This window comes from Drosophila eugracilis, unplaced genomic scaffold (genome assembly GCF_018153835.1).
Source record: "Drosophila eugracilis isolate 14026-0451.02 unplaced genomic scaffold, ASM1815383v1 contig_90, whole genome shotgun sequence".
NCBI lineage: Eukaryota > Metazoa > Arthropoda > Insecta > Diptera > Drosophilidae > Drosophila > Drosophila eugracilis.
This window is the reverse complement of record NW_024573812.1, coordinates 910,526-922,229: the sequence shown is the minus strand read 5'-3', so window position 1 is coordinate 922,229 and position 11,704 is coordinate 910,526. Positions and strand designations below refer to the sequence as shown.

Below are 11,704 nucleotides of genomic sequence, written 5' to 3'. Positions count from 1 at the left end.
ATTTCAATAAGTTAGTTTCTAGTTCGACTTGCCTAAACCAAAAAAATTTAAGTTTAACAATTAAAACTTGACTGGAAATAATATTATTTTCAAGATAACCACATTTTAAGCTTAAGTGCTGTTTACTGTTACCATACTGTTAGCCGCATACAGTAATAACAGCTGCCATGTGTTAAATAACAGCTGTTGATTGGCTAAAAGGTCCAAAAAAACGGCAAACGCTTGAATCAGCGGAAAACCTTTGGACTTTCTGTGATTTTGTAGCCGAGGTAAGAGTTTTAATTAAATATTAATGGACTATAATTAATCAAACAACTTTTCTACCTCCCTTGGTTAGCTCCTTTAAATATCTAATTACCCAAAATGTTCGCCAGCAACACGCGTAATTTGATGCGCAGCAGCCTCGTAAGTTGTAAAATACTTAAAAAGATAAAAAAAAAAGCGCAGGCGCTAGTGGCTGAAAATTAAATAACAACTGATATAAACCTATCATTTTGCAGCTGCAGCGATGCAAGAGCACTTTGGTGGTAGCCGAACATAATAATGAGGCTCTTAATCCGATCACCTTGAACACTATATCCGCGGCAAAGAAGATCGGTGGTGACGTCACAGTTCTGGTGGCAGGCACAAAATGCGGTCCCGTAAGTCTCAAAAAGTCTCACGTTAGGGTGGTTCCATAAGGAAGGTTGTGAAAAACCAAGAAAGTTTACAAGCTTTTGGCTTAATATCGTGTTAGTTACTAAATTTTTTAGAGTGCGATCATAGGATTTTTGTGATCAAATTTTCAGATACCGGCAAAATGTTATATAAACTGAAAAAAATTGAACCACCCTAATGTAGTTATAATATTTATTAGAAGACATCCTATCATCACTACTATCTTCTTTTCTAGGCTTCTGAGGCCCTTTCCAAAGTAGAAGGCGTGAGCAAAGTCCTGGTGGCCGAGAATGCTGCTTTCAACGGTTTCACGGCGGAATCACTGACTCCTTTGGTCTTGGCCGCACAATCTCAATTCAAGTTCACCCACATCCTGGCCGGAGCTTCGGCTTTTGGCAAGAATGTACTGCCGCGCGTGGCTGCCAAATTGGATGTGTCGCCCATATCCGAAATCATTGATGTCAAATCGGAGGACACTTTTGTGCGTACCATCTACGCCGGAAATGCCATCCTTACCCTGAAATCCAAGGATGCTGTCAAGGTGATCACTGTGAGGAGCACAAACTTCCCACCTGCAGCCACCAGCGGAGGAAGTGGAGCTGTGGAGCAGGCTCCAGCTGGAGAGTACGCTAGCAGCCTGTCTGAATTCGTTTCCCAGGAACTGACCAAATCCGATCGTCCAGAGCTGGCCGGAGCCAAGGTTATCGTTTCGGGAGGAAGGGGATTGAAGTCCGGAGATAACTTCAAGCTGTTGTACGATCTGGCCGATAAGTTTGGAGCTGCTGTTGGTGCTTCTCGTGCTGCTGTGGATGCTGGCTTTGTGCCTAATGATCTGCAGATCGGTCAAACCGGAAAGATTGTGGCTCCTGAGCTGTACATCGCTGTTGGCATCTCCGGTGCCATCCAGCACTTGGCTGGCATGAAGGACTCCAAGACAATTGTTGCGATCAACAAGGATCCCGAGGCTCCCATCTTCCAGGTCGCCGATATTGGAATCGTTGCTGATCTTTTCAAGGCTGTGCCCGAACTAACTGGAAAGTTGTAAGGCGAGATTGTCAAGTGTTGTAGTATAAAGATTATGTACCATTGAATTGATAACAGTTGCATTTATTTGAATTTCTAAACGAGTCCATGGAAGATTTTCCTCTCAAATTTTGTAATAAAAACAAACCGAAGACCTATTCTATGTGAAGATTAAACAGTCTTGTCAGTTGAAAGGGATTGTGCAGCTGTCGGAGGTGAGACTTATGTCCATTAATAATTGAAGATAAACTTAATAATAATTTTATCAGGATAAGATATATTAATCATTGACTGTTAAAGGGATACTTAAACAAAGTTGATTACTTTGCGTTATCAAGATCGTATCTAATCAAATGTTTACTCTTTAGAAGCTTTTAATAAAAGCTAAACTGATTAAGCTAATAAGCCTGAAAAGCTATTCAGGGGCAAACAAAAGCCAAAAGCACTGAAAAGCTTACTTTCCCTATTCAAAACAAATAAATTTAATAAAATTTACTATTCCGTTAATAAGCTGAAACGCTATATCTTCAGTTCGTAAATCGTTGGTATATTTTCGGTATAATCATGTTAATTATAAATCGCAAAACCATAAAAACTAAAATTAAGCCAAACACTACGCCTATAACCAGAGTGGTCCACTCTAATGGATTCAGGCTGTTGGTAGTAGGTAAAACATGAGTGTTGATGCCGCTCTAAAAGTTTAAATATTGAAATTAGTTTATTATTTCATAAAGAATTACTAGATAAACCTACCCAACCACCATTTTCATTTATCCAAGGCACCAGCTCATCCTCGATCACCTCCGATACGCTCTCCATTAACTTGGGCAGGTATTCCGGATGTCCTTGGCGTACACAATCGACGGATAGCCCTCCGGCAATGGCAAACAATGAGATCACCTTACTCCATGTGATCTCCACCCGGAAGAGCTCACGACCGACAGCTCCTAGAAGCAAACTTACAGCATCCGGAGTATGGAATTCACCACCAGGATTTCGGCAAATCTGACGAGCCACCCCGTTGTAAACACGCGGATGCATACGCTCCAGTTCATCGCCCAGCTAAAGAAAAGTTTATTACATTTTTTATTTAAATATTTTTGAATGTTTTCTACCACTTGAACCGCTGGAAAAACATCACGTACAATGCCCATGGAGGTGGAACCAAGAATGCTACGAATGCGCTGCAGTCCTAACTTTTTGTTGAACAAACCTGATCTTCTCAGACGTCGCTTGATATAGTGACCACATAGGCAACGACCCTTTAGAATGATAATACTTTGATTAGATTGGGATTACATCTTCAGGTTTATATATCCATTTATTAGACTACCAATCCACCTGCGTAATGATATCCTGCGCTGGAATCTGTGCTGCCTTCCAGCCAATCGTATAGGACAGTTTTCGGGTCACAGCATCGCTTACATTGCTCAATCTCCGCCTGGTGGTCTCTTTAGGGCCACCGCCCACCTCCAAAAGTGATGCGGAATGCAGGGTGGCCGGAAAACTGAATTTTCTTCGATTCTGAGCCTGCAACAGACGCTCACTTTGTGTGGTGGCCATGGGAAATCCGTTGCTGAAATTATCATTATTCGTGGGATACGAGGTGCCGGGCATGTTCGAGATCCTAAAGGAAATCGCTTATAAGTTATGGCAAGAGGTGGCAAGACTTAATTCAGCTTAAAGTTAGTTGAAGATCCAGTTATGATAGTTTAGCGATCCCCCACGATGTGTGTAATATAACATAGTGCCTTGTTAATTCAATTAATTGCATTCAATTTGGCAAATCTTCCGCTGGGAATAATAACCAGCTGCTACTCAAACCAGTCTTCTCGCAGTTACATCAAAAATAATTGGCTCAATACATAAATGTCATGTTTAGCTGATTGAAACGCCATAAATGTAACCTTAAAGTCCAGTGAATGAACTCTGAAATCAGATTATAAGTAAAGAGAACTCTTCCCACGTGTAAAAGAGTTTACAGGTGCACAGAGGAAAACTATTTATTAACTGGTCATTTTTCTACAGATTTGATATCAAATATATCAAGTTTCCTACTTTTTTAAAGATTTTTATTTTTTAATTTTGAAATAATTTAGGAACTTAAGAATGATGTTTTCTCTCTGTTTAGTTTCCATTATGACGCTCCACGATGACTGTTTGTTTGAGCCTGCCCAAAATGGTCACATTAACGGACAGATTGTCGGCTCGTTAGGTTTGATTGGATTCTGGCTAACAGCGATCAGAAATCCGCAATATGGCCAAAATGCTGCTGTGTCGCAGCTGTGTTGTCATTAGTTGTCCACAAGCGAGATGTCAAATGGCAAATGATTTGTGGGACAATGTGGCCGCAGAGGCAAGTGAATCGAAGATGGAACCGAACTTGGATCAATGGCTATTGGTGACTTTTTCCCCGGAGAGCACTTCGCAATTAGCTTTACATAACCTGACCCACTCGCAAGGCATTCCGTGACCAAGGAAAGTCACTTGGTACAACGAAGTCGTGTGGAACTTTTTTTTTGGTAGGAGTACTCGACCATTAAAAGTGATAGCTGAGAAAGTGCGAGCTTCCAGAATAATTTGGACTCAAATTAATCCAGGTCATAGGAGTCACGCCTTAGGCTACCAGCCTGAAGCTTATAAAAACACTATCATTTGGGTCTCGATCAGTCAGTTATTGGTCAAAATGTCAAGCAAGCGGATCTTGGCCCTTTTGGGATTGCTAACTATCCAGAAAACTTACGCGGATGTGTCTCATTTTTTTGCCTCACCACTGGAACAATATGGAAACTATCTTCATGGACAAGTCCCTTTTCAAGTGGGACTATCACCTCCTAACTTGTATGGACCTCCTCCTGCAGCACCTGTTACTCCAGCACCAGTGGCTCCTGTATCCACCACTGAGTTTAGTCTGCCGGAGATTATCGAAAATCGCAGTGTCAAGTTTCAGGGATCTAGGCAGGGAAGCTTTATACCTATAAGCCAGCATTATATACCGCCTGCTGTGGAGGAACGTCCCAACTACGAAAGTCCCAAGCCTAGGTGGGTTTTAACTTTTAATACGCAGTATGTCCAAATCCCTTGCCCATTTAATAATTACCAATCTTCTTTAATAGCGAGGACCCCTATCCAGCTTATTACTATCCCCAACCGCCTGCAGGGAGCATCATTACCACCTCTCTACCCACAACAACCACCACTCCAAGACCAATCGTGGTACAAGATCCTGGAGAGGATATTGAGACGATACATTCTCCGGGCTACGATTACCATGCCCCAGTGGCTGTTCCCGTATTCCCTCAGAAACCCTCCACACCAGCTCCAGTTTACCTGCCACCCAGTGAAATAATCCAGGATCAAAATCAACTGAGACTTCGAATCAAGGACATGCGATGCCTTTCGGCAGGTTATTTCCGAGCTGTTCTTAAACTGGACAGCTTTTTGGGAGCAGCACCCACTATGGATCAGGATAACGATGATCAGCTGGACAAGCGCTGCGAAATGAAACTATCTCGAAGTTTTCTACTCTTGGATATTTCTGGCGAGGACTTCGAACGATGCGGTGTGAAAACCTGTGGACAGGATCTATGTCTACGCCTACGATTTCCAGCCATCAGAGGGTTAAGAACCAGTGGAGATTCAATCTTAACACTACATTGCAAAACTCAAGAAAGAGTGGCTGTCAAAACACATGCCTTGAAAATGGGAGTGGCTAATGATGTGTAGGATGGTATTAGCTTGGAAAATTGGAAGGTTGTTTAATTTATTTTTTTTGTTTTTAGTCAAGCTCGCAGTGGTGGCAGCTACGCCCATGGTGGAAATCAGAACGCCTTCCGGACTCACGTGGAATTATTGAGAAAAGGAAGTGCTGGTTATACTAGACACTTGGAAAGCAATGGAGCTGTTCAGTTGGGCGAGGAACTTCTATTGAGGGCTCATGTTCTAGCAGGAGATGGTAAGTCATTTAAAGATATTAAATTACCAAGTTTAAAGATTAATCTTGTTATCCCTCAGGTTGGAACTACACCAAACTCAGTGATGTCCAGCTACAGAGGATTGCAGGAGGAGGAGAAGTACTCAATACGGTTCAGTTGGTCAGCTCGAGGGGCTGTCTAAATCCCGCCATGCAGGCAATCTGCGCCCATGCCCCCATTTCCGAACCTCCTCTTGGCCAGCGACTCCACTTCAAGGCTGTGATGTTTCCAGGAATGCGTAGTGGCGAAGTTTTGGTAATGTCCATGCGCATTACTGGCTGTTTGGAACGTGAAGATTGCCAGGTGACAGCCCAAGATTGTTTGCCATCGGTGGGTCAAAGGAGGCGACGGAATGTTTCTTACGGAAATAGCACTGAAGTTTCGGAACTCTCTCATCTAACGTTTAGGGTTATGATGCCCGATGAAGAGGTTATATCTTCAAAGGAGGGAGATATAGATAGTGGCGGTTCCGGGGTTAGAGAGGTTTCTAAATCGCTGGCTCTCTTTGGCAGCTTGGGATTTGTGGTAATGCTTTTGGGTGTTGCTGTAGTGGCTTTGTATAAATTTGGGAAATAGTTTTGGCAGATCTTAACTTTAACTTAACTGCCTTTCAATTTTTCGTTTGACTTCTACAGATTCTAACTAGACAATGGTGTAAGGTTTTTATTATTTTCACATTAATTTGTTTTTTTAAAATAGATAGTTGTAACCCTTATAGCAAATTTTGAGTAAAAATATACTTTCATTTACTTTAAAAACATTTAGAAGATAGTTAAAACATATATTTGTTACAAATTTTTAATTTCACTTCCAACTTAACTAGCCAAATACTCTTTTCCAAAGTACTCTTACATACACTCCATCAATATCTAACTATCTGAGGCGCCAATCTGAACCTGTCTTTTAACCATCTGTCTGCCAAGCAAATTGACTTATCGCCCTGGTGGTATCAGCAACTAGCCAATGTTTTGCCCATTTCGAGTATAAAACAGAAATTAGCACTTAATAAAATCTTATTTATGTTCATGTCGCTTGTAATTGACCAGGCCTGAGAATAAAATAAAACTAAAAACAAATTTAGGAAAACTAAATAGCAACCAGTAGGCAGCAAACGAAGTGACTTCCAAACTGCGCGCGCAATTCGCAAATTGCGATCTGTGATTTTGGTTTTGGCCAGATAGTCTGAAACTGAAATTTTATCACGTTTTCACGCTTCGAGCGCGGCTAATGAAACCTGGCTGGTTGACTGACAATTTTTGGCTTTGTTATTTGGTGCAATTTGTTGTCGGTTTTCGTATATGATAATCCATCCATCTGGTTGGCTGACAGTTTACGCTTAATGGGCATGAAAATCGCAGCCAATTAGCCCGTTGATTTTAAGCCGCTTTTGCTCAATGGGTGGTCAAAGAGTCTAGGATTACATTTTAATTACTCACTGGGGCTTTGAAAAGATACTTTGGTATTTTGGAATTCGGTTGTTGTTTGGGTTTTCTAATAGAAATGGCACATTTTGTTTTTATTTAAGCCCTTAGGTTGTTATTAAAATGTGTATTTCCTAGAATATTTTCACAGTTTTAAGCTTAGAAAGTAAAAAATTGTCATATAGAAGTTAAGACATATTTTAACGATCTAATAATTACAGTTTTAGCTGCAAAATACACTATATTTTATAATAATTTACAACTAGAAGCTCTCTAAAAAGTGCACAATTTCAAGTTACAACTTTAAATGACTTTAAAAATAATTATCAACTGGTTTTGTTTTTCAAATTTATGTCACCGATAATTGAAATATTTCAAAATGACTTTCTGTTTACAGCAAAAATTTAGCTTTTTTTGTTGATTTTTCGCTGACCTAACCCAAGCGTAAAATGCATTCCCACAGCTGAGATCATCGGCAGCTTGTCGAGATGCCCTCAATATTGCATCCTCAACTCCACTTGGAGAATGTGGCCCGATGTTTTGCAGGCTTCACCGGCGATGTTGGCTAATTAATAATCCCGACACGCTCCGGCTCGAACACATAAACAGAATCTGGGGGAAATCTTGGCAGGGGGTGGGGATAGACAGGGGCCAACACAGGCGAGGCTACTTTGTCTTTGTCGCCTAAATGGCAGGCAAAATGTTTGCCGAACATAAATTAATGTCGTCCCCCAAAGCTGGCGCTTAAGTTCGTGTGTTCGTTTTAGCCTGCAATCCGTGTACTAGACTCTATAAAAAAAAGTGAAGTAAAGTTAAGTCTCTCCTCCTCCAACCTCTTTGGAAAAGTTGCAGCAGCAATTTACACTTTTCATTCAGCAGCCAAATCGTTGGAATGGTTGCGGTGCTGTGTGTGGACCTGGCCTAAACAATTTTCATGTCTGCTTAAATTATTGACTACTTAGTGCCCGGTTTAGCAATGCCTAATAAATATTTATGAGCGCACTTCATTTTAGTCAATCTTCAATGGACAAGCAAAACGCAGTTCTATGAATGGATCGATGTTCATGACTGCAATCGGAGATTTCGCTGAACATTAAAGGAGGAGCTTGAGATCTCAAAAGGCTCGAAAAGGGAGCTGCTTTGGCCAAATTAAGAAATTATGTTCGATCAATGAAAAAGTTAATTTATTGACTTAAATTTAACAGGAAAGTGTTGAACATCTTTAATTCATATTTTAAACGTTTTTTTTAAATAAATTAAAGCTTCCTGAGCTTACTCATTGATCATTGTAAATGTTATTGGCTTGCACAATCTATTATTTTTAGCACATTTAGTAAAACTACTAACCCCTCTCTACAGCTATTTATTAATGCCCTCTCATTGGTTGGACTCTACAAAAATAAAACATAAAAAACAAACTAAATCAACATCTCGGAATCAGCGAGTTGCTCGCACTCATTAGCAACTTTTATTAACCAAAAGTGTCAAATGTTTTATCTCGGGTTTGGATTGGCCCAAACCGAGTTGCCTTTAAAGCGTCGTTAGGCATTTCATTTTATTTATTTTTTTTTTCTGTGTTTTTGCCAATTTTATTGGTTGTCCGACTCGTTTTTGTGGGTTGCGTTTTTAGCATTGTGAGCATGTTAACATTTGTGTTATTGATTTTTTACAACATTTGACAGTTACGCAGACTCCGGACTCCGCGATTGGAATTTCGCTTCGAATTCGGGGCGCATGACAAACGATTTAGAGCAATTTGACTTTCGATCGGTGATTGGTTAATCAAATCTGAGTTCATTAAATTGCCATTTTAACATTTAATTGCATATACTCCGAACGACGGACAGAGACCTGACAGCTCTGAGTAATATTATATCTTAAACGACTTATAAAATGCTCGAAAATACATCAATTTATTTTTGTAACCACAATCTTGTGGTTTTACTGTTTTTCCTATATTATTATTATATATCTTCTGGTTTTTGTATTGTGGCCAAGTCAGCACGAATGGGAATGAGAAAATGTGAAATTAGTAGACGTTGAAAAAACGCCTCTGTTTGACATCGTTTCCAATTGGAAATTTACACCACCCTCAGGTGTTACAGGTGGCAAACATCGTTCAGATCATTAACTGTTGATTTTGCACTTTTGCAGCCACCAATTTGCGTCATTCAAAGCGAACGAATGAGCAGTGCTTATGGGGTTAAAGGGAGGGGCAAGGTGCCGGCCTACAGGTGCTTTTCGCCAGTTAATTGCATTTTATCGAAAGGTATTGCGGTATCGGATATGATATGATCTTGTTCTACATCCTTATAACAACTGTGCTAACAGTTTGTAAAAGAGTTTCGGCTTTAGAAGTGATATTCATTTATAGATTACAAAATTAAAAAATTAAAGGTTAAAAAAAAAAAAAAATTTTTAATTACAAAACTAAAATAAAAGAAAATAAAATATTTCATTTTTTAAATCATTTTTTAATTTTAAATATTAATATAATTTTTTTATTCATGACAAATTTAAGTATGTCTCATAAAATAATCATAAATATATGACGTAAAAATTATTATAAATAAACTAAAACTTATCATCAAATGATTTGTAATGGAAATAATATTGTTATTACTACTAATAATTACTACTAAATAGTAATAAGATTCGATCATTTTGAATGGCTTACACATACTCACATAAAAGTTATTATATTCTCAGTTCTAAACTGAATCATCTATGGTTAAAAACCCACCATAAATAAGCAATTTCATGGTGAACTGTGCAAAATCGGTTGATATACTTTATCAGCAAAACGAATTCAAGGTTCTAAAATATATATAACTTTATTTGTTAATATCAAACTTTTCTACTTAATAATTCGAAACAAATGTTTACCTAACAAATTCCACATGTTCCACCCAAGAAGAACTCTCAGATTTCCCATTCAAAACTTTGAAATACAACACCCCCATATGATCGCTGCTGTGGCATTATTTTCGCTTTTCGCTTTAAAATCGTAATCATTTTCGCCCCGAATAGACCAGCCAAATCAAAGTGTCCAACGCCTTTGTCAATAAACATTTGTCGTTCCACTAATTGCCAACGTATTTTCGCCGCTCGACAAACAAACAAACAAACACACTTAAAAAACGAAGCAAAAAAAAAAAAGAGAAATAAAAACTGAAATCATTTATGGCAAAGTCAATTGCGCTATTGCCATCTCTTTCGCTGATGTGGGTGGAAGCATTACGTTGATTATCCAGCACAAAAACAAACAACAACAAAAAAAGCAACATTAAACACACACACATTCACATTAACCGAACATGCACACAAGACAACAAAATTTAATTAAATTAAAATTGCTGTTGGCCCGTTTCGCCTTCAGCTGTTGCTACTTTATTCCGGTTAAAAATAAGGCCGTTCAACTCTAGGGTTTTTATTTAACCATTATTGATATCAATTTTAAAATTTATCCATTTTATTAACATGGAATTGTCATTAAGAAACTTTTTGCATTTATTTATTTTTTTAGTTTGTTTTTTATTTGCCAAGGGATTTATGTCAAGGGATTTATTTTTAAATATTTGTTGTACTTTTTTGTAGTTTTTATTTGTTTGTGGGACTTGTCATATTTTAAATATTATTGATTTAACTTAAATATTTAATTATTATCAATTATTAATTACATTGTAACTTTGTAAACATCTTTAGGCATCTTTTTTATCATAATTTTATAGGTTTTTGTGATAATTTGTATATTTTACGTATTGGTTTAAACTTGAATATGCACTTAATTCAAGTTTAAACTTTTATTTTTATAGATCATTTGTTTATAATTCAAATAGAGTTGGTGATATTAAATTGTATTATAATCTTATCCATTTAACGTTTACAAACTTTATTAATTTTTGCAAATATTTCTTAATCACCTATTATCTCATTATAAACACACTATATATTACTAAATATCTTCACATTTATTTAGCACTAACACTCCTTTTATCGGCTTATCACATATTTAGCAATGGATCGCATTGATACGGATGTTTATCTTTGATTGTCGGATGCGCAATTTGTGCTGATAATGATAATGGCCCATTTGTTATTATCTTTTTTCAATTTTAGTTTACGATGAGCGAATAATAAGGGAGAACTGTTAAATTCCGGCTGAGCGGCATGGAAATTACTCAATTACTTATGCGGGGCGCGTTCTGTTTGGAAATGGAATCGGAATCAGGTTGCTAAGCATTCACGGTCAGCTTTTGTCAGTTGAAGGTTTTTCTTTTTTTTTTTAATAATCACCGGAAGGAAGTCACAAATAGGTTTTATTTTTACTTTTATTTTTTACCAACAAATAAAAACTAACCGTTTAGAAGATAGAAGAAATTTAAGCAGCTTGGCCGATAAACGCTGCCGCGAAAACGTTCCGAACTCGGCGAAGGCTAAACATGAATTGAACTGAAGTTGAAAAAACAGAAAGCCAAATTGAAAATCCAAAAGAACCGCCTTATCGATAACAAAAACAGTAAAGCTATCGACCCTATATCACCTTTAAGGGTGACCTTATTTTTCATTTTAAATTTTTCCCTTGATTAGCTGTGGCAACACTGCTCATTATTTTTCTGTGTTTTGGTG

At 38.1% G+C, this 11,704-nt stretch overlaps 3 protein-coding genes across 6 annotated transcripts; 2 read left to right on the top strand and 1 right to left on the bottom strand.

The window, feature by feature from the left end:
• The first annotated feature begins 157 nt into the window (after window positions 1-157).
• On the top strand, window positions 158-1,849 carry LOC108106338 (electron transfer flavoprotein subunit alpha, mitochondrial). The gene is made up of 4 exons (XM_017213315.1): window positions 158-269; window positions 338-405; window positions 501-641; window positions 893-1,849. Exons 2-4 carry the CDS (start codon window positions 364-366, stop codon window positions 1,700-1,702), a joined length of 993 nt encoding a protein of 330 aa, XP_017068804.1. The 5' UTR covers window positions 158-269; window positions 338-363; the 3' UTR covers window positions 1,703-1,849.
• A 357-nt stretch (window positions 1,850-2,206) lies between these two features.
• Window positions 2,207-11,600, bottom strand: LOC108106339 (bcl-2-related ovarian killer protein homolog B). Of its 4 annotated transcripts, none has more exons than XM_017213316.2 (5): window positions 10,999-11,600; window positions 3,022-3,307; window positions 2,796-2,942; window positions 2,434-2,742; window positions 2,207-2,372 (listed from the first exon to the last, which is right to left on the bottom strand). In XM_017213316.2, exons 2-5 carry the CDS (start codon window positions 3,295-3,297, stop codon window positions 2,208-2,210), a joined length of 897 nt encoding a protein of 298 aa, XP_017068805.1. In that variant the 5' UTR covers window positions 3,298-3,307; window positions 10,999-11,600; the 3' UTR covers window position 2,207. The 4 variants fall into 4 exon arrangements, with proteins under 4 accessions (XP_017068805.1, XP_017068807.1, XP_017068806.1 ...); XM_017213318.2 differs by having other exon boundaries at window positions 11,062-11,600; XM_017213317.2 differs by having other exon boundaries at window positions 11,436-11,600.
• Window positions 3,316-6,745, top strand: LOC108106336. The gene is made up of 4 exons (XM_017213311.2): window positions 3,316-4,722; window positions 4,797-5,402; window positions 5,463-5,635; window positions 5,695-6,745. Exons 1-4 carry the CDS (start codon window positions 4,367-4,369, stop codon window positions 6,228-6,230), a joined length of 1,671 nt encoding a protein of 556 aa, XP_017068800.1. The 5' UTR covers window positions 3,316-4,366; the 3' UTR covers window positions 6,231-6,745.
• Window positions 11,601-11,704: the final 104 nt, after the last annotated feature.

What these genes read in the sequence shown, in the direction of transcription:
- LOC108106338 (XM_017213315.1), top strand. Translation starts at nt 364, where the DNA reads ATGTTCGCCAGCAACACGCGTAATTTGATGCGCAGCAGCCTC. An exon ending in ATTTGATGCGCAGCAGCCTC is followed by an intron (nt 406 to 500) that starts GTAAGTTGTAAA and finishes ATCATTTTGCAG; the next exon opens with CTGCAGCGATGCAAGAGCAC. An exon ending in CAGGCACAAAATGCGGTCCC is followed by an intron (nt 642 to 892) that starts GTAAGTCTCAAA and finishes CTTCTTTTCTAG; the next exon opens with GCTTCTGAGGCCCTTTCCAA.
- LOC108106339 (XM_017213316.2), bottom strand. Translation starts at nt 3,297, where the DNA reads ATGCCCGGCACCTCGTATCCCACGAATAATGATAATTTCAGCAACGGA. An exon ending in CGCAGGATATCATTACGCAG is followed by an intron (nt 2,943 to 3,021) that starts GTGGATTGGTAG and finishes ATCATTCTAAAG; the next exon opens with GGTCGTTGCCTATGTGGTCA. An exon ending in TAAATGAAAATGGTGGTTGG is followed by an intron (nt 2,373 to 2,433) that starts GTAGGTTTATCT and finishes TTAAACTTTTAG; the next exon opens with AGCGGCATCAACACTCATGT.
- LOC108106336 (XM_017213311.2), top strand. Translation starts at nt 4,367, where the DNA reads ATGTCAAGCAAGCGGATCTTGGCCCTTTTGGGATTGCTAACTATCCAG. An exon ending in TACGAAAGTCCCAAGCCTAG is followed by an intron (nt 4,723 to 4,796) that starts GTGGGTTTTAAC and finishes CTTCTTTAATAG; the next exon opens with CGAGGACCCCTATCCAGCTT. An exon ending in ATGGGAGTGGCTAATGATGT is followed by an intron (nt 5,403 to 5,462) that starts GTAGGATGGTAT and finishes TTTTGTTTTTAG; the next exon opens with TCAAGCTCGCAGTGGTGGCA.